General features: G+C 32.9%; 3 protein-coding genes across 4 annotated transcripts; 1 reads left to right on the plus strand and 2 right to left on the minus strand.

Annotated features, from left to right (window-relative positions):
* Window positions 1-911: 911 nt before the first annotated feature.
* Window positions 912-4631, minus strand: LOC107613180 (mitochondrial-processing peptidase subunit alpha). Its single transcript, XM_016315048.3, has 13 exons — window positions 4424-4631; window positions 3846-4082; window positions 3437-3733; window positions 3158-3325; window positions 2882-3049; window positions 2699-2779; window positions 2509-2575; window positions 2299-2396; window positions 1856-1928; window positions 1698-1768; window positions 1497-1546; window positions 1298-1410; window positions 912-1199 (listed from the first exon to the last, which is right to left on the minus strand). The coding sequence occupies exons 1-13, from the start codon at window positions 4460-4462 to the stop codon at window positions 1147-1149; spliced, it is 1515 nt and encodes a 504-aa protein (XP_016170534.1). The 5' UTR covers window positions 4463-4631; the 3' UTR covers window positions 912-1146.
* A 4920-nt stretch (window positions 4632-9551) lies between these two features.
* On the plus strand, window positions 9552-12825 carry LOC107612829 (ATP-dependent 6-phosphofructokinase 3). 2 transcript variants are annotated; one of them, XM_016314583.3, is made up of 11 exons: window positions 9552-10007; window positions 10149-10195; window positions 10295-10334; window positions 10416-10616; window positions 10813-11025; window positions 11103-11171; window positions 11279-11408; window positions 11573-11844; window positions 11926-11974; window positions 12064-12218; window positions 12294-12825. In XM_016314583.3, the coding sequence occupies exons 1-11, from the start codon at window positions 9921-9923 to the stop codon at window positions 12441-12443; spliced, it is 1413 nt and encodes a 470-aa protein (XP_016170069.1). In that variant the 5' UTR covers window positions 9552-9920; the 3' UTR covers window positions 12444-12825. The 2 variants fall into 2 exon arrangements, with proteins under 2 accessions (XP_016170069.1, XP_088352584.1); XM_088496458.1 differs by having other exon boundaries at window positions 9739-10007; window positions 10295-10338; window positions 10420-10616.
* On the minus strand, window positions 12419-19798 carry LOC107612828 (uncharacterized). The gene is made up of 16 exons (XM_021108471.2): window positions 19663-19798; window positions 18636-19552; window positions 18449-18504; window positions 18031-18089; window positions 17839-17910; window positions 17574-17654; window positions 17260-17367; window positions 16753-16815; window positions 16541-16621; window positions 16114-16179; window positions 15372-15527; window positions 14822-14914; window positions 14039-14077; window positions 13657-13739; window positions 13354-13426; window positions 12419-12741 (listed from the first exon to the last, which is right to left on the minus strand). The coding sequence occupies exons 1-16, from the start codon at window positions 19726-19728 to the stop codon at window positions 12571-12573; spliced, it is 2184 nt and encodes a 727-aa protein (XP_020964130.1). The 5' UTR covers window positions 19729-19798; the 3' UTR covers window positions 12419-12570.
* Window positions 19799-20961: the final 1163 nt, after the last annotated feature.

Raw genomic sequence — 20961 nt, forward strand, 5'->3', positions numbered from 1 at the left:
GAAGAGAATAAGAGGTAAGTACCTGCAAAAAGCATTGCGAGGCTCAACTCAGTAAGTATTTAAAAGGTATATAATAATTTTATAAATATAGAATGTTAGACATAAATAGAACTTATCAGGTGTGTTTTTATAATAATTCTATGAATATAGAATATAAGATATGAAATAGAATTTATTATCTAATTTTTAGATTAGATATAGAAAGTTCCTTTTATAGGTATAAAATTGATGAATGATATTTATGGTATGATTGTTTGGTCGTTAAAATAAAAATAATAATCAATAAATCGATAATAAAAGTGTCGATTATAAATAAAAAATAAATGATAATTAAATTCGAGTTAGGAGTGATAATATATAAATAAAAACCGAATTTATAAAGTGAGGGATCAATATCAATACTAATAATCAAGAGAGAAGAGCGAATAGGAGATTGAATAATTGGATGTAGATTGGTCAAAAGACAAACTTTTCGTGAGAAGAGAAAAAAAAATTGAAATCGGATCAAGCTGCCCCCACCATTACAAAGAAACAAACAAACATTAAAAACATTGGGCATCCATGCATGGTACTATTCATTAGTTAGATAACATTTTACAATTCTTCATCACATATGCAACTTAACAACTTATATTAATTAGATTTCCATTATCAACTTAACAACTTAACAACTTATATCAATACTAATAATCATACATTGGACGTTCCTTTTTTCATCATTCTCCGTCCTTAATGTATTCTCATTTTAAAATCATGACTTGTGAACAATATGCAACTTAACAACTTATATTAATTAGATTTCCACTCACCACTGTTTATATTTGGATACCAAGATTTGATAGAACTAGTTATTTTTCTTGTTAATGGAAATTAGATACATTCAAGAATAAGATTCATGTTATCATGTATCAATAGCAAAAAAAATTAATTAATTGATAAACAAAAATTTATGTGATCATACACCTATATTTCTGAGGGAATGAATGATCACTCAACCAAGTATACAAGTGAAAATAAAATAAAATTGAACAGTGCTTTTTTTTTTTTTTCTGAAATCCACACAAAATTTCTCTGGAATATTTATTTTCAGCACTGTTGGGATGCAAAATTGGGAGTAGCCACTGCTACATCAACTCAGAAGAAATTTCATTTTGCATGGAACTTCCTGTTCACAGATTCATAACTGGGGACATTGATAACTGCAATGGAACAATAGGAGTCAAAAACATCAACAAAAACCAAATATATTTTACTTGTGGAAGAGAATTTATTTGAGTGATTATTATTAGTTTATTACCATCCCCATAAGATGCCATAGTCAGTGGTGAGGAAATAATCTTCTGAGAAATTCTAGTGATATCGTTCAAGGTGATTCCATCTACAGCCTTCAGGAACTGTTCCACAGGCTTCCTGAAATGGCCTCACATATTCTATTTGTTACTAATTATGTAAAATCACATCAATGTAATTTTGTTATGAGTGAAATGTAATTTTACCTTTCTCCATAAGTCAATATCTGTCTTCCTATATCTTCTGATGCAATCATCTGCAACAACAATGACTTATAAGCATATAAAAGCTTTATGAAATCTCTAATGAACCACATATAAACATGTTTAGCTAAATGAATGAGAAGCACAGCTAATTTCATGATCACATTTATAGTGTTAACATAAATAATGAACGAGAAAGCGTACTCTAGATTCCAAATTCATTAGCACTGCAGACTTTGTGGATTCTTTGGCACGGTTGAGCTGTACCTGTGAAACTGCCATTGGAAGAAGCTGAAGTCTAATTTCGGATAAAATAAAGATTCACATAAATACACAGCAGGGAAAATAAAGTGGCAAATAACCTTGTCCAGGTGATGCAATTGCTATTAATTCCTTGGCTGCTATATCCACAGCTTTTGCCACGAAATCAGAGCTCTACGAAAAGGTTAAGAAGCATCATTCAGTCATCCTCACCGAAACAGAAAGTATAAGGCAGTAACTACGGAGTGCAAATTGCGAAAAATTATGACCATTACGATAATTAAAATGATGATCCAGGCATCATGAAAAATCCTAACACTTGTATATAGTGATTGCGTCAGCTAATGGGAGCATTGACTATAAAGTACATTTTAAGTCTAACTTCTATCAGGCTATCAGCAGACAACAATGCAACACATAAGAGCTTGTTCATGTAAACATACTACCCAAACTTCCAATGAACCAAGAAAAAAGAAAAGAAAAGAAAGGGAAAATGTTGTAAAAAGATGGCATCACATCTATGTCAACAAAGATTGTGACTTACAGTGCTTGCACATATGCCAAACAATCCTGTATTGTTGAAGATACTGTTGAATGCAGAAAAAGATTGAATCTGTTGGTATTCGTTCAAGACACGAAGATCTGGATTCAATTGTAAATACATAAAAAATTCAAACTAAGTTAAGCATCGGAGAAAGGTGTACAAATATAAACACAAAGTAAATCAAAACTAGAAGACAAAGGCAAAATTTACATAGCCTTGAGTGCATCCCTTTTCCAGGGCCCCCTGCTGAGAAGGATCCACCACCTCCCATAAGCATCTGCAATACTCAAGAGTTATTTTGTTCCCCTTCTTGTGCAAGGGAACGCAGAAAAAAGAAACTACGCAAATCTATAGACGTGCTATCTCTTGAATCAGAAAGACTCAAATGAAAAACAAGTACCTGTAAAACGGTCAAAACAATAGCGTCTTTCTCTTGTTGCCAACCACCAGGAACTTCAAAAGCAATAGCTACATGTGCACCCTGCCCTTGCAACAGTTCTTAGTAGATAAGTAACAATTTGAAAGGAGACAAATGAATAATAAGGATATGCCATGCATAAGTGGATACGAAATCAATACATACCCCCGATTCACCTTGACGACGAAAATCGCCACCAACATAGACAGATTTTGGTTCTCCAGGGTGGGCAACACTAGGTAGATCAGAGAGAAGTGGCTCAGCAACAGATAATAGTTCTTCATGTTCAACCCCGGATGCTGCAAGTACCATCCTCGAGGCAGTATAGTTCTCCTGAATTTGCAAATACAATAACATTCAAATTATCAAATATTTTGCAAGAAAAATTAGTTTTGGACTACAAATAAATCATGATGTATCAAAAAGGATAATAGATCTTACAGAAACAAATTCTTCCAAAATGGACCCATCTAATCTGTTTATTGCCGATTCAGGAGCCAAAAGTGGATTAGCCAGTGCACCTGAATAACCAGCCGAGTGTATTGCCTCCAAAAGTAAGCCCTGGGGATTGTTTGAAAGTTCTCCAAGCTCTGCTTTCACCTTTCGAAGCTGCACTAATGGAAGGTTTAACAAGATCAGAGAGAACTGCTATAAAATTATGCATGAGCTATCTTAAAAGCTAGAAGACCCTAGAAGAGAGAATCATAAAAAACAACATACCTCTTCATTGACTTCCCAATCCAAGAAGGCTGGGTTTCTTACACAATCAACTAGCAATTCAATCATTTGTGGAACATAGGTTTTTAAAGCATCGAATGTGTAGCCCATTTGCTCTCGAGAGGCCGAAGCTCCTACATTACCGCCGATTGCTTCCACTTCCCTCACGTTACGGAAATGACTCCGGTTAGCTGTGCTCTTGAAAGCCATTCGCTCCAGCAAATGTGATGCTCCACTTGACATTGGAGTCTCATATAGCGAACCACAGTCGAGATACAACCCTATTGAGGCCGCAGGGTTCTAATTGACAACCAAAATGCAAAAACAACATAATAAACGACTAATACACATGCTCAAATGTTTTACCAATATATTAACATAGATTGCCATTAACTATAAAGGATGCACATACTGATGATGTCTCTGATGCTATCTTGAGACCATTGGGGAGAGTAGTGATCTTGGTCTTGCTTGGTTCAACACGATCAGGCAGTGGATCAGGGAGGGCAACACCAGCAAGTGGTGTGTCCAGAGGTGGAAGAGAACTAAAACTCCCACCAAGCCAACTAAACAAACCTCCTGATGCAGGTTTTGTAGCTGCTGCGCTTGATGCTGCAAGCCTAGTGGCTCCCAAGGTTCTGCCATGCCCCTATTCACAAGTTCCAATCACACAACATCACCACATGCACACATGAGATACAATATAACATCCATTTTCTACAACCAATTAATGCATCGTGTCAAAACAAAACAATAGAGGTGTTATCAGAACAATGTTGTTTGTGATATTCGTGTAATGAAATAACAAAATAACAAAACAAGTAGTCCGTCAGCTATAAACACAACAAAAATGGAACCACCCACAAATCTGTTATCAATCAAAATGGGAACTTTTTTATATCGGTGTGTAGCAAAAATTGAAAAGAGTAGTTATTTATCGTAATTACGAATCTGGGATCTGAAAAGTAAAAAGAAAGGGAAGATTTTAACCTTGAGATGGGAGAGACGTGAAGCTGCAAGTCTATACATGATTGAGAAATGAGAGTAGGAATGAACGGAATCCCTAATCAGAATCGAATTTGGTTGGATTGAAGAAGAGAAAGCGAAGGAAGAAAGTGTCGAAGAGAACGAAAAAAGGAAGCTTTTGATTCTCCCAGGTTTGTGGGCAGTTGGGTCTGGTAAGTGATCCCTCACTATGGTTATTGGTGAAAATTAAATAATATCACTCTTAAAATTTTAATTTCTAATTAACCTCTGTAGTTTTAACACATTATGAATTTTTATAAAATTAGTGATCTGATCTCACCATAGAAAAGTTTTTTTTTTTCTTTTTTCTTTTTTACTTTTTTTATATGGTTCCAAATGGTTGATTAGAAATTAAGGGCTTGTTTGGGTGAGCTTCTAAGAAAAAATCTTTTTTTGAGTTATCTTTTTTTTAAAAGATCTTATAAAAAAGTAAAAGTAATTTTATTTTTGGTATCTCATGCAAAAAGATTTTTTTATCTATCAATTATGTTTGGATATAACAATATAAAAATACTTTTTTGTTTATTTATTACATGAAAAACATCTTACCGCTTCTAAAAAAAGATATTTTTCTGATTTTTTTAGTACTTTTACTTTTATTACTCGAAATTTACCAAACACGGTAAAAAATAAAAAAAGATATTTTTTCAATAAAAAAATCTTTTTTTTATCAAAATAATGACGCCCAAACAAGCACTGATTTTACCACATTATAAACACTAACTTATTATATATTAACTTACTATTAGACCTAGTTGATTATCAGAATTATTATTTAAGAAACATGTTGCACAGTAAAACTAACAACTTCACCAAACTTTGGTCTAGAGTAAAATCAAATATTTTTTTTAGAAAAAAATTGTATATGGATGAGGGAAGACACTCACATATATAAGAACAGAAATCTTACATTAGAGGATAACATAAAGAACAAAATTTTGGCCATTGAAAAGAATAAAAAAAAAATTCTTCTTTCTTTTTCTCTTTTGGGCCTTTAAGTCTTTTTACTTTTATTCTGATTCTGCTCTACAAATAAAAAAAAAAATCTCTTACATAACCCTGATTTTTTACTAATACCTAGGAAAGAAACTAACAATACTTATCTGCATGCTCCAGAGTAAGAATTTTTTATTTTAATATTGGAGAGGGAATAGAGTTTTATGTTAATATTATAAAAAATAGAGTTTTATAGTATTTTAGGAGTGTTGTTCTGTATTAGTATAATACGTATTGTACTGATAATATGCAATCTGTGTATTTATAATACGCAATTTATATATTGTAATTTTAATATTAAAATAATACAATACATAGTATGTGTATTGTCCTTATAAATAAAAAAAATCTGCTTCGTCTTCTATAAATTCTACGACTTTCAGAAGTTTGCAAAATATCATAGCTTTTAATATTAAAAAATTACACCAATCCTTATCTAATATCTAAAAAATTGAACTTCAGAGTAATAGAAGGTCTAAATTCATGATATTAAACTTACTATATCTTGTGGTCCAAAATACTCAAGATGATACACAAAAAATTCAAGTAAAATAAATTGTACTTCTTATTATTAAAATCATAATAAGTAAAATTAGTAGATAAATATTTATAAAATTAATTAATAATTTTTCAATCCCGCTATGTTATTAATAATATTTCTGCCAACTTCTGCCAACTCTTATTTATAACTATGTTTAATAGAAATGTCTTTGTAGATGTGTATAATAAAAATGTCTTTTTTATGGCTGTGTTTAATAGAAGTATCTTTATAGATATATTTTCTTGATGTGTCTCTTTATATATGTGTTTAAAATATAATAATTAATTATTATTAATAATAAATTGACAAATAATATATTAGTACCCTATACTTTTTCATAATTTTTTATATAATTTAGTTGTATCAAATAATAGTAATACAACTTCACAAATAATATTATTTTTAATTTTGTTCTTCTCCCAAAAATTTCAATATAGTATCAGAACTCTCAAAACTCTGGTGATATTCATCAATGGTAAAAACTTGGAATTCCAATAACCAACTCCCTCCATCTGGGAAAAGAGAAAGAGTTGCTCCATCTGGGAAGGTGTCTCAAGAACTTGGTCTAAGTTTAACCCAAATTCAATACAATGTTCTTTCGGCCCTTTTGCACAAAATCTGCGAACCAAAATTCAAAAAATAGAGATGAGATTAAGTCATTTTCCTCCTCTCAAATTGGACTTCTTTCAAACCCAAATTTAGATATCATTTATTATGTTTTTCTTATATATTTTTAAAAAAAATAATTTAGCATCATCACATTTTAATTTTAATGATATTTGGATAATTAGATTTAGGTGTGATTGATCACGTTACTTTAAAATTATCTTATTTTATTTCCTACACCAAAATTAAGCGAATAATTATTCATATGTAAAATGGTTCTCAAACTATTGCTTGTTATAAAGGCATTATTAAATTTTTTACATCTTTAATTCTCTCTGATATTTTATACTTGCTAGAATTTTATTTTAATTTAATTTATACTTTCAAACTCACTTGCAACCATCCATATGAATTTACTTTTTTCAAATTCTATTGTATCTTTCTAGAATCAAATGGCCTGAAATTGATTGGTTTAGGTAGATTAAGAGAAGGTTTGTGTATTTTTGAACATATCTTTATTATTCATCATTCATTACTAATACACTCCATTAATTTCACCCAAATCACCAACATTACTCCATCAAATATTTGGCATTTTCGTAATTAATTTTTTGCACAAATAATATCTCTTTATTTTCTTATACTATGATAAAATTTGTGATATATATCATTTTTCTAAACAAAAAAACTTTCTTTTTTTCATTAGTTATAATAAAGCAAACATTGTTTGAATTATTACATTTTAGATATTTAGGATCTTTTCGTAAAAATTCAATTCATAATCACAAATATATTTTTATCATTGTAGATGATTTTAGTCGTTTTACTTGGGTTATTTTATTAAAATAAAAAACTGAAGTATCTCAACACATTAAAAATTTTATTAATTTAGTACAGACTCAATTTAATTCAAACGTTAAAATCATCTGTTTTGACAATGGTTCTAAATTTTTATTAAATGATTTTTATTCATCAAAAGGATAATTCATCAAAGAAGTTGTGTTGAAACCCTAGTCCAGCAGGCCAAGGCGCGAATCGTAGCTCCATTTAAGGATTTGTCGCTAACTAATAAGTTGCTGTATGTACAAGGTAAAATTCGAACTCCTAACACTTGTTTAATAGATTAATGAACTAATCACTAGAACAATTTAATTTAATAATAGAGTTTCATCTTCTATATATTCTCAATTTTAATACTTTTTTGAAATTTTGTTTAATAACAGACCCAATTACAATGATCTTTAAGTGTTTGATTGTCTTTATTTTGTTTTAACTCTTAAGTCATCGATCAAATTTTGATCGTATAGTACATAAAACTATATTTTTTAGTTATCAAAATAATTTTAAAGGATATATTATTTATATTTTGAATAAAAAAAAAATGATATTTCATGAATTCATATTCCTTTGGTAAAAAACAATGAACCCACTAGTTCCACCCCTCAATTCTTGCCAAGTCATATGTCCCAAACACTACTCCTACCATTACTATTTGACCCTCTTCTATTGATCCAATAGATTCACTCAATATCATTCAATTTTCGTTACCTTTCATACAAACCACACACAATCTAATCATATAAATGATCCCCTTTTTCTTCATCTTCTCACTCCTACAACAATGACAGAAGCCCAACTAAGTCTCCTCTATCGAGTCATACACACTTTTTCTCCGTCACTGATTCATCATATTGTACGTATTGGGTTAGGATTATAATTAAAACATAAAAAAAAAAAAAAGTGAAAACTCAGGTGAAGTCGACTTCACGTGAAGTTGATACCTAAGAGCCGTTAGATGATTTGACTGATTTGGCTAAATTTTCATCCAACGGCTCTCAGGTATCATCTTCACGTTAAGTCGACTTCACCTGAGTTTTCACAAAAAAAAAAAAAATTATATATTGCTTGCATCAATATTGACGTATTGGCAACAAGATTAATATGTGAAGCATGAGTCATGAGTCACAAAGCACGAGCGAGCAATGCTAATGACGCCATACTCTGATAAATAATGGCCAAAGATGATATTTAAGTAACCCGTTTCATCAAGCATTGAACAATTATGTATGAAAAATCAAACTTAATCAATGAACTCACGTGCATATATATATATATAAAACATTTTCTAATTTCCATACTCCAATTAAAGTAGTTGACACACGCACACACATGCAGTAGTGTCTAAGAAGTAATAATTTAATCTTCAGTTGCATTGAAAAGCTATTGAATTAAGGTAAGAAAGTATATGTAATGAATCTCAAAAGTTAAAAGTTAATTCTTATTTTTTTATTGAGATATATATGTTGGGAGCCACTCAGATAAATGCGTCTAAAACATTTTTTTTAAAGATGTTTTTTTATTAATTAAAATTTAACACATATAATCTGATTAAATTATATTATTTTTATCAAAATTAGGGCAAATAAATTAATTTAACCAAAAAATAGTAAATCAAATCTTAAACTGATCTAAATTAATATTATTTTTTATAAAAAATTACTACAATACCCTTATTATAAAAAATAACTAAAATATTCCTATTATATATATTAATTTTAAAAAATCCTAAATTCTAGCCATTTGCTTCTCCATCGTTATAGGTTTAAAATTTAGAGTTTTTAAAATTTATATATATATATTTGGAGAATTTTAATCATTTTCTATAATAAAAATATTATAGTCATTTTTTATAAAAAATAATATTAATTTAGATCGGTTTAAAATTTGATTTACAATTTTTTCGATCAAATTAATTTGTCTGTCCTAATTTTGATAAAAATAATACGGTTTAATCGATTATATATATTAAACTTTAATTAATAAAAAATATTTTAAAAAAAAAACGTTTTAAATATTTTTATCTGACTCTCATATATGTTTAGGTGTAGTAGACGGTGAAATAATCAGTAGAATATTCGGCATAAAATGAAAACAACAAACTCTTCTCTTGCTTTATCTTAATTACATTACATAAATTATTGATTAGTTGTGGCTTTTCATACAAAATAAAGATGAAAGTTTTAAAGTTATTACTTATTAGCCATTCATTTAAATTGAGGAATAACTTAAAAGATATAAATATATATGTCACTGTCATTGTTCATATATATCTATGCTGCTGTCTATTTCCTTTTATATATTCTATGGCACATGGATTTCATAAAGGTGGTACGGTCCACCCGATGTTTTTGTTTGCTATGATTTCAGGGTGTGCTGCTGAAATACCTGTGACTTTTAACCACACTCACCTAAACAATTGCATAATCGAATTCTGCTGCTAAGTGCTAACATAGTAACACCATCATCATCATCATCATCATGGTTCTGGATTGTGCAAATTCCTCTGTTTCTGACTTTGTTCTTGAGGATGTACCTCACCTATCTGATTACATACCTGATCTCCCTGTGAGACTGTTACTCCCTCTCTCCATGCCACTCTTATTCATTAAATTGGTGCCTTTCTGCTTATTTTTGTCATAATTGAGTTAAGAGTAGATATGATTCTTTCTTTGTTTGTTTTTTTTTTTCTGGTTGATTATCATGCAGACATATCCTGACCCATTACAAGACAATCCATCTTATGCAGTTGTTAAGTGAGTCACCCTATTCAATCTTAATTTGATTCTTTCATTTATACTGATAGAATCTTTCTATAAAGTTGGTTAATCTGTGACTAATATATGTTTCCACAGGCAGTATTATGTGAATAAAGATGACACAGTAGCACAGCAGGCAAGTAATTCTTGTCTCTCTGGTCTAACTTATGATGTGTTATTGGGTTATTTATTTGGGTTTTGGTTACTTTTTATGTAGATAGTTGTCCACAAGAATAGTCCTAGAGGAATCCATTTTAGGCGTGCTGGCCCTGCTGAGAAAGTATACTTTGATTCAGAGGAAGTGTGTGCTTGTATTGTCACATGTGGTGGCCTTTGTCCAGGTTTAAATACAGTCATAAGAGAAATAGTGTGTGGCTTGTATCATATGTATGGGGTTCACACAGTTCTTGGAATAGAGGTACCATTTATTTATGTTATAGAAGGTTATTCCTTTTCTGGTTATGTATTATTGCTAATGAATATATAAGACTATGTTTGGTTTGTATTTTCATTTTCGATATTTTCTGGTTTTAGAATTTCGGAAAGAAAAACTATTGAAAATGAAAAGACAAACCAAGCGCACGCTAAACTTGTGTGTTGGCTTAAATTTGTAGGGAGGATACCCCGGATTTTATTCTCGGAACACAGTTCCTTTGACACCAAAGGTTGTGAATGATATCCATAAGAGAGGTGGGACCATACTTGGAACATCATATGGTGGCCATGATACCTCAAAGATTGTTGATAGCATTCAGGATAGAGGCATCAATCAAGTTTATATTCTTGGAGGGTATGGAACTCAGATGGAGGCTGCTTTGATTTTTGAGGTAATCCTTCCTTGATGGATACAATACTTATACAAGTCAAATAACTGTGTACTCATAAGGATTAGTTCTTTATGTAGGAAGTTAGAAGGCGTGGCTTGAAAGTTTCAGTGGTTGGAATTCCAAAAACCATTGATAATGATATCCCTGTAAGGATGCCTTGATTTCATTTCATATCTTAAAGTCCTATACTGAATTACTTCTATTATGCATCACTTATTTGAATGTCATTGTTATTATTATGTATCTGAATTAGGTTATTGACAAGTCCATTGGTTTTGACACTGCTGTTGAAGAGGCACAAAGAGCTATCAATTCTGCTCATGTGGAAGCAGAAAGTACCGAAAATTGTATTGGTGTTGTCAAGTTAATGGGGCGTTACAGTGGTAAGCTTCAATTCAATATATGAATAACTGAGAGTAGTCATAAGAATAAGATCCTACAACAATGCTTGATCCCCTTTAACAAATAGAAATAGTCCATGTTTTCATTGTTCTCTGTATCATTCTCAATTTGAATACAATAACAGGATTTTGATGCATTCATGCAGGATTTATAGCCATGTATGCAACCCTTGCCAGCAGAGATGTGGACTGTTGCTTGATTCCAGAATCACACTTTTATCTTGAAGGTCCAGGTGGTCTCTTGGAGTTCATCGAGAAAAGACTTAAAGAACAGAGTCACATGGTTATAGTAGTTGCTGAGGGTGCAGGACAAGAGCTTCTTTCTGAAAACCCAACTCCTATCAAGAGAGTACAGGGCGACGCTACTCCGGATCAGTTATTTCAAGATGTTGGTCTCTGGTTATCCCAGAAAATTAAGGTAAACCAAGCTTAACTTAAACATGTTGAAGATGATAGCAATTAGTCAATCATATGAATTGCTAGATTTTCATGCTTGCAGGACCACTTCGCAAAACGTAAAAACATGACTCTAAGTCTCAAGTACATTGGTGAGATCTCTTCCATTTAACAATTTTATGCTCTGCTATATATCTTGAGGAAGAAAATGTTGTAACCAGTCAGAAATAATGTTTTGTAGATCCTACTTACATGATCCGTGCTATTCCAAGCAATGCATCTGATAATGTGTTCTGCACCCTACTTGCCCAAAGTGCTGTTCATGGTGCAATGGCCGGATACACAGGCTTCACAGTTGGACCAGTTAATGGAAGAAACTGCTACATCCCATTTCATGTAAGTTCTAGTTGCCCTTGTACATCATTTCATGCAAGATTATAGTTCACCACAACCACAAGTTTGAATATGCAGCTGATAAATGAAGGAGAGAAGAACGTTGTGATAACTGATAGGATGTGGGCAAGGTTACTAGCTTCAACTCATCAACCTAGCTTCTCAAACACTAAAGAAATGGTTGGAGCAAGAGACGAAAAAACTGAAAACCAAACATCAGACAGCTAAACACATCCACAAAAGACTCTGATTAAACATGTGAACAAAAGGGCAGAGTACGATGCCTATATTACTACAACACCAAGTGATAATAATGGATGAAAAATTACAAGTTATTCACAACACTAGCAACCTTTCATTCTATGATGAATATAGCATCCAAAACCTCTTTCAGATTGTTGCAACCTATAACTCTCATATTTCCTAGACCTTCAGTTTCTAAAACCTTTTCAGCTTGCTTTGGTATAACACAAGTTCTGTAGCCTAGCTTTGCCACCGTGTTTACCCTTTTCTCTATTCTTGGGACCTGCATCATCAAATAGTTAGACCGATAGATTGTCAAGCTGACCTGATATATAAATAAATAAACCAGACAACCAATTTGTTAAAATTTGACTTGATATATAAAAGCAATCTGCAGTTCTTAGAAGCTTCAGAAAAAGGTATTGTTTCAAACATCTTTAAAGGAAATGAAAATTATGAAAGCTAAAATTCTGATGGAACAAATAGATATGATGTCCTCAAGTTTACTGTAGGATGCATGGTTCTAGTTAAATTCAATCAAGCTCTAGTGAATAGTTTAGGGATGAAGTAGTAAAAATTATTTAACTATGGATCATGTATTGTTTGTGAAAAGCATACCGATCAAATAATCAAGTCCAAAACTGCAAAACATGGGCAAATAATATAATTTTTGAATCATTTTTAGAAGCTGCCAACAAAAAACCATACAGGAGATCCAACAAGAATAGGTGAGAAAATATTAAAAAGAAAGCTTTAATAACTGGAAATAAGATGCAACATTAGTATATCATTAAGCTCTTCAATAGAATGGCCAGCACAACACTGCTGTTGAAGACTCTAAGTTAGGCTTTCAAATATTAACGTGGCAAAATTTTAATGAAAAGAACTTGCTCACCATGCGCAGCTCTCCACCGAGGCCAACTTCGCCTATGAATGCAACACCTTTTGGGATAGGGAACTCCATGAAACTGGAGAGGAAAAAAAGTAAAGAAAGAGTTGGAGATGGATAATAATTAGTGAGTGGGAAAGAAAGATCAGCTAAAACAGTCCAGTTCACTTATTCAACATGGGCTGTAAGAATTATTTATCCAAACAAGGAGCACGAAATGGTTCATAGCACCATCTTTGAACCTCATCTTTCATAAGCATTGTTAGTCCAACAAGTTTAACATCATTTCAAACAATGTAGAAAATGAACCTGCTACAAATTGCAGCTGCTATTGCAAGATCTCCAGCAGTCTCTGCAAGTGTCCATCCACCAACAACATTCAAAAACACAGCCTGTTGTACCAAGGCAAGACAAGGAAATAAAATATTAGAATTAATACAAATATCAAAAACAAGAATACAAATCCACCAGTTAAATTATAACTATTATGCAGACAAGTACTTAAGTGGTTAAAAAAAGAAGCAATGGGTAATTAGTCAATGTTTAAGCATGGGAAAAATCTTTATCAACTTTCACATAATGTGTATTATGAGGAAACAGAGCACATGAATCCATTCAGAGAAACAGTGAGAAGAACAAAAGAGGGAAAAAAAAAAACTAGAAAGCATATATCACATTTATAAATTCTTACATTATCTTGGAGCTTAAGTCCTGCTTGCTTTATAAGAACCTACAGTTCAAGAACACGCAATAATCAAAGCCTAATTCAATAAATTTCAGACAATTATATTTTAAACAAGAAAAAGTATAACTCTCCAAGCATCCCTTTCATTCATTTTCTCCTCATGAAGACAAAGGAAAAGTAATACTCCAAATTGGTCCCTCACAATTTTTGCTTTGGACTAATTAGTCACTAAAGAAAATTAACAAATTAGTTTCTATTGTTTTTAGAATATTGGACAAAATTAGTCTCTAATAAAATAAAAGAATAAATTAGTCCCTATTTTTTTAAAAAGTGACAAATTAGTGCTTTATTTTTTCTAAAAGTAGTATGGTAGAGAAATTAAATTAGTCTCTAATTTGTCTTTTTTTCTTTTTGTTAACTAATTTGTCCAAAACAAAAATTATTAAGGACCAATTTGGAGTATAATTCGCAAAGGAAAAAGAAAGTAAACCATATTGTATGAGTAATAACATCAACCATCTAAAGGATTAACTTTTTTAAACAGACGGATAAATGGTTTTCATATTTAAATATGTCTCATCATGCAAGAGACCACTAGACTAGAGGCACAAACAATGCACAAGTCCACTCGTCCACAATGCAAGAATTGGACCACCTTAATAATGGAGACTTGATATTATGTCATGTTTCTCACAAAATCTTAATAGATAGTGACATATAAATGGTTATTAGATATAACAATATCAACTACAAAAGCAAGTACAAAATTCTAGCCAAAATAAAGCTTACACATTTTATCATAGTAGCTCTTTTTGTAGAGATCCCATTAACTTGTAGATCCACTGAGGAAGTTGGAATGGGGGAAGGACAAAGGCAAAGTGCCTGAAAAGTATAATTGAACAACAGCCTAAATAGTTTCTTCTAAATGATAGAGAAGAAATAATAAAGATGAAGATTAGCTCAAGACAAAATGATGAAATTTAAGGTGTATTGGACATTTCTAACACTAACATAATTGTAAATTTGCAATTTTGTTATTAAGAGCTTTGACAACTCAGCACAGTATTGAATGAATACGGATGTTGAAAGGCCCCATTAACATGTGTCATTCATCTGAAATCTAGAAACTGCTTGCACGAATTTATCAGTAAGTATTGAAGGAAGACTACTGTAAGTCTGTAAGCATCATTGTTTCTTACAAAGTTACAATTGTGTTATATCATCAATTACTGGCAAGGAAGATGAGGGTTCTGACTCAATATAAAATCGAAAGAAGGAAGTCCATAACGGGCTTAACAGCTTCTAGTTTCTGATCAATGATAGCACAAAAGAAAGTTACCTGAATTTCAATTAAGAAAGTTCTTGAACCATCCATTAGTACAGTAACAGCTATTCCAGTTAAAACTTCTGAATGTGTTGGTTGCTCAGTGATAAATATTTCAGAGGCATTCGGAACAGCCTTGAGTCCCAATTGTACCATCTCAAAAACTCCAAGCTGATGAAACCAATTGAAGACAACACATATCAAACATCATTCTTCCCAGATCATGATTATTAAAGAGGGAGAGGGAAATAAGTAATATCAAGTTCAAATAACATGGAGAAATTGACATAATATGAAAGAAACCAAAAATTAGGCATCAGAAGGATAGAGATGCAGAAAACGAGAATAATTCAGGGCATAAAGCAGCCTGACTCTCTAGTCTGAGCCAAATGATTGCCCACCCCACTTTCTACTCCCTTTCCTCACCATTCACACCACCCCCAGAACCTGCCGCACACACATACTTGCTGAGTCAGCAAGGTAGTTAGCCTAACCATGCCCCACAAAATCATATCCCTGATCCTGATATGTATAATAATTCACAAACTTACTTCTCTATTTAATTATATTGATGATAAGCAACAGCACTATACATGTAAAATCCTTTACAACAAAACATGCAAGAAATGGGATCTAGAAATATTAAACATGTTAAGCACATTGCTGACAGATAGTTTTCAAAGGTATTGGAAGAAACCAAGTAGGCAATATCAAGAACATTGTAGACCATACCATCAAAGTAGTAGCAACAGCATACCTCATCAGTGGATCCAAACCGATTTTTCACAGCACGGAGCATACGGTAGGAAGAACACTTCTCACCCTGAGCAGTAAAAGATAATATGGGAGGAAACTTAACTAAATTCAATGATTTCAATAATCCTGCTATTAGTAACATAAAAAGTACTGCAAACAAAACAGCATAGGTTTAATTTAAATGTAACATAGTAAAATAAGTAAACGACTAGGAAGAACAAGGTGCTGCAAACATTGAAATTTTCAAAAGGGGATCGTTGATGCTTGACTTGCAAAAAAAAATGAGAATTTTATTTATTTATGGGGCATGTGTTCCTCTTCCTCTACATACACCATCCTCTTTTTACTCATCATTGTTTTAAAAAAAATAGGCACAAATCATGTTTAAAAAACTATACAAAGAAGGTACAAGGTAAGAAGGTACCAACTTCCAAATACAAAACAACATCAACAATATGCTCCAAGACACGAGGTCCAGCTACATCTCCACTTTTGTTCACATGCCCAACCTGAATACCAGGTGGAAAAAATTAAAACAATTATCAAGATCATATAACCCTGCTCTCTCAGGTTCACAGAAAACTTATATAAAAAGAACAAATAGATATTATACAGGAATGATAATTAATGGTGTGCTCACCAATAGAATTGGGATGTTAGTTGTTTTTGCAAATCTCATCAAAGCCGCTGTACATTCCTTCACCTGCCACACACCAATGAAATGTCATCTACCAAGGAAGCAACATCCCTTCATTGTTAAAAGGACAATGTAATGCTCTTTGACCACTTTTGGTAGGGTAGATGAGCAGATTAAAACAATAAGGTATGACAAGAAAATAGACAGTTCCACTTGTCAACCAAATTAAATAATTAAATAGTTTAAGCAAGGATAAACTACTACTCGTGAATCTTGTCCTTATATATATAATAAAAACATTAATTTGAGTAGGATCAATGCTAGGAAAATGAAGTTAACATGGGGAAAAAACCCAATTAAATACCCTCAAAAAAGTTACCAAACTACACCACACCACGTGACATATCATTTTGAGACAATCCAAACAGAAATTTGTAGTTCATAATAGCTAAAACATTCATGATAAATTTAAACTTTCTTCAGGATAGATAAATATGCCAGATTATCCACCTGCAAAATACCTCCAGCACTTGATAATAGCCCTTTCAAATAAACAGTTTGTATTGAATCAACAACCATAGCACGAGGAGAGAGAAGCTGAGCTTTCTTCAATATATCCTGAAAGCATGAAATAAATTAAGATAAAAAAGCATACAAGTATCTAGACTTCACCATACACTTCTCGCAAGTTAAGGCTATTACATGAAATGATCGCTTAATAGGGCCAGACAATAACTTCAATAAAAATTCATGTATAAAACAGAAAATAATAAAGCAAGAAGAATGCTAGCAGCAAACTAATCAGAAGAAATCCAGATTTCTACCTCAATATCAGTACTTGAATATAAATATATATCTGATTTAATCCCAAGGCGTTCTGCTCTGTTACCAATTTGCTCAAGGCTCTGTTGTCACATGATAAAACAAAATAAATGCAACCAAATTAAAGAAGGTCAACCGACTCTAAACCCAGAGCACAGTCACAAATCAAATATAAAATGTTAAACTTCAGTGCCCACATCAGGGAAATCAAATATTATCCCAAACTACAATACCAGGATGCAGGAAAGAAACCCCATAAAAGCTAACCTCTTCACCAGATACGTATAAAACTCGAGACGCTTTGCCTTCACTGCAACCCTTTGCTATCATTGCTGCCATCTTCCAATCAAATGTCACAATAAAACAAAGCATTAGTGATACTTGACCACTACATAAATAAAAAAAGGTTGATAATCCGATCTCTAGATTCAGTTTACCGACCAAATAAATAATTCATACCTGTAACAATAGAGTACTCTTGCCAATACCAGGATCACCACTAACTAGAGTCAACGAGCCTTCAAACCAACAATTATTGATGATGTTAGTCATTGGCATCAAATTCACCCTAGACTGAAGTGGCAAGTAAACATGAACAACCCCCCTCCCCCACCCTGCGGGCGGGGGGCGGAAAAAGAAACCGTAAACAAAAAGCCATTGTAACTTCTCAAACAACTAGCTCAAATCAAATGCCAAGTAATAATTCGTATTAGGGTCATAGACAGTGAAGCAACAATTCATTCATCAAGACAACCAGCAAAAGCAGCAAGTATTTCCAACTTGTTCCACCCACAAAACATTAAAGTTTGTTTTCATCATCAGGGTCATATTCATAGCAGATATACTAAATATGTAGATTGAGTAAATTGGACTGAACCTGGTACAAGACCGCCACCAAGCACAGTGGAAACTTCAGTTCCGAAAGTACCAGGCCTGAAATTAAAGGAAACATCAAACTACACAATATAACACTTGAGAAAAGAAGCACATTTCATTTCAAAGAGCAATGGCTACACGATCTAGAAGGACAAAAGCAAAACCCTAACAAAAAGAAGGGAACTTACAAAGGGATTCTCCACTGCTTGTGACTGAATCCTTTGTTTACCTCCTCCAATTTGATAGGACGCAACTCGGCAGCGTTCTGAGGGAGCCACAACCGGATGGTATCCTCGCAAACCGCCAAGCCACTTTTGGCCCTGCTTTTATCAGCATCAGTAACCTTGGCCTCATGAAACTCCCTCATTGTACCAGATAACTCGCAGGAGGGGCATATCCCCCACCATTTCCCAGCTGTGTACCCGCAATTGGAGCAAAGCCACTGCTTCTTCGCCTTCGCGCCGCCGCTTCTCTTGGTGCTAATGATTCTCTCCGGAAGAACATCTCCACCATGAATTGAGCTCTCGGTCTTCACTCTGCTTCTCTCACGTTGTTTTGTGATTGCACGACGAGGTTCTTCAACTTCTTCTTCTCCCTCCTCCTCATCTTCTTCTTCTTCTACTACTACTTCTTGTTCTTCTTCTTTCAGTTGTTTATCTTCTTCATGCTCTTCTAGTTCATTATTTACTGTGCTGACGGTCTTCACTCTGCTCCTCTCACGTTTTTCGAGAGCACGACGAAGTTTTTCAATACTATCTTCTTCTTCTTCTACTTTTCGTTCTTCTTCTTTCAGTTGTTTTTCTTCTTCATGTTCTTCTAGTTCATGATCACTGATTGCGGGGGCTCTTTTGGTGTGGCTGTCAAAAATGTCTCCGTAAGTGCTCCACCTCGTGCGCGGGGATGTTCCACGGTGGGCGGGGTCGTCAGTTTGCGTCTGCGGGGAAGGGGTGGTGGCGGAGGAAAACGGAGAGGAACGAAGATAACGATATTGAGATGAAGAAGAAGAAGAAGAAGAAGCAGAGAAAATGCATGTGAGGTTGAAAAGGCGATGCCGTTGGTGCTCGATGAAGATGAGTCTTGGAAACAGTGTCATAGTGATTGATTTCTAGGGTTTATGAATATAGAGAGAGAGAAAAGTGTTATTGTTATTGTTATGGTTAGAAAAGCTGAAAACCATGAGCAATGGTGAGACGTGAGAGCACCACTACGACTTACCCGCGACACCAAAAAGTTTGAAACTTGCATTGAGTTGGGTGTAACCGCGCATTTTCTCCTCCTCATAGATCTTAGCTCAATTTTCTGTCTTCTCCATGAAATTGAAGTCAGCGTTCTACTCTTTCACTCTCACGGTAATCTTACTATCATTTATTTTTTACTTATATTTTTTCTCTGGTTATTGGTTAATTTATATTTTATATTTTAATTTTGAGAAAGTATAGAGAGTCAATGGCCTAATCGTATAATGTATACAGTAGAGGTTTAGAAAGTATTAGAGATATGACTATTAGTGTTATATTGTCCTATCAGGTTACGCTTTTAGAATGAGTGGTTTCATGACATGGTATTAGAGTTCTAGATCCAAAAGGTCAAAAATTCGATCCTTGGTGAACCCCAAAATCATTCTCGTAAACTTTTGAGATGAGTGATTTTATGACATGAGATGTTTATTATCTCTGATATCCGGATAGTTATTCTGGATAGTACGGATGATGTTTATTTTATTCATGGACCAAAAATACTGTACTCTTTAATTTTTATGTAGTTAAAAGACGTCATTACTCATTATAGTCAAAATTATGTAATTAAGTCAAATTACACTTTTTTTGGGCTTGGATTACTAATATATGTTGAGCAATAATGGATAATGGGCGCCCCGGAATGCAAAATGGGCTTTACAATCAACCCCCACATTGTTTTGTTAACTTCATGTAATAGTCATGACCAAAAAAAAACTTCCCGTAATAGTATGTACAAAAATCATCGTTGACACACACAAAAAAAAAAAAAACTAAATCAAATACAACTAAATTGAGTTAATTTAATAGTTACTTCACTAGTCTACTTAAATTAATATTAAAAAATTAAATTTATTTTATACATATAATAATTTATTGAGTTCCGATTAATCCTTCAGCTAAGAGTGACTCTCTAATATTTTGATGAGTTGGATGAAGGGAGGGAATAAATGAATGAGGCAAGTGCAACTGTATTTTAATCGAATAAATAAATGAGGAGTTACACGTCTAACTTCATCTACTTAACAATATTAATGGATCAAATTGAAACAAGTGGAGCAAAGGGAGCTTCACCATTAGTTCCTAGGACTTCCAATAATAGTGCATATGATTCGATCAATGCACGTGGCCTAACATTTTTTTCCCATCGTCCCAGCTAAGTTTAGCTGCTGCTTTCTTTACTATATATATGTAATAATCGGACCATTTTTATTTTTAAAATAGTATACGCACTTATGTAAATAATTCTCTAATTTAATATATTAAACTTTTTCGGTAT

The sequence above is a fragment of the Arachis ipaensis genome, chromosome B8, assembly GCF_059453495.1.
Source record: "Arachis ipaensis isolate K30076 ecotype BB chromosome B8, ASM5945349v1, whole genome shotgun sequence".
Lineage (NCBI taxonomy): Eukaryota > Viridiplantae > Streptophyta > Magnoliopsida > Fabales > Fabaceae > Arachis > Arachis ipaensis.

Bases quoted from the DNA above. Each gene is read 5' to 3' on its own strand.
- LOC107613180 (XM_016315048.3), bottom strand. From the start codon at position 4,462: ATGTATAGACTTGCAGCTTCACGTCTCTCCCATCTCAAG. The intron at 3,326-3,436 runs GTATGTTGTTTT...CCATTAGTGCAG, and splicing joins ATTGGGAAGTCAATGAAGAG to CTTCGAAAGGTGAAAGCAGA. The intron at 2,780-2,881 runs GTATGTATTGAT...TTGCAAGGGCAG, and splicing joins GTCGTCAAGGTGAATCGGGG to GGTGCACATGTAGCTATTGC.
- LOC107612829 (XM_016314583.3), top strand. From the start codon at position 9,921: ATGGTTCTGGATTGTGCAAATTCCTCTGTTTCTGACTTTGTTCTTGAG. The intron at 11,172-11,278 runs GTAAGGATGCCT...TATCTGAATTAG, and splicing joins CCATTGATAATGATATCCCT to GTTATTGACAAGTCCATTGG. The intron at 11,975-12,063 runs GTGAGATCTCTT...AATGTTTTGTAG, and splicing joins TCTAAGTCTCAAGTACATTG to ATCCTACTTACATGATCCGT.
- LOC107612828 (XM_021108471.2), bottom strand. From the start codon at position 19,728: ATGAGGAGGAGAAAATGCGCGGTTACACCCAACTCAATGCAAGTTTCA. The intron at 19,553-19,662 runs GTAAGTCGTAGT...CATAAACCCTAG, and splicing joins CAAACTTTTTGGTGTCGCGG to AAATCAATCACTATGACACT. The intron at 14,078-14,821 runs GTAAGCTTTATT...CTTGAACTGTAG, and splicing joins GAGCTACTATGATAAAATGT to GTTCTTATAAAGCAAGCAGG.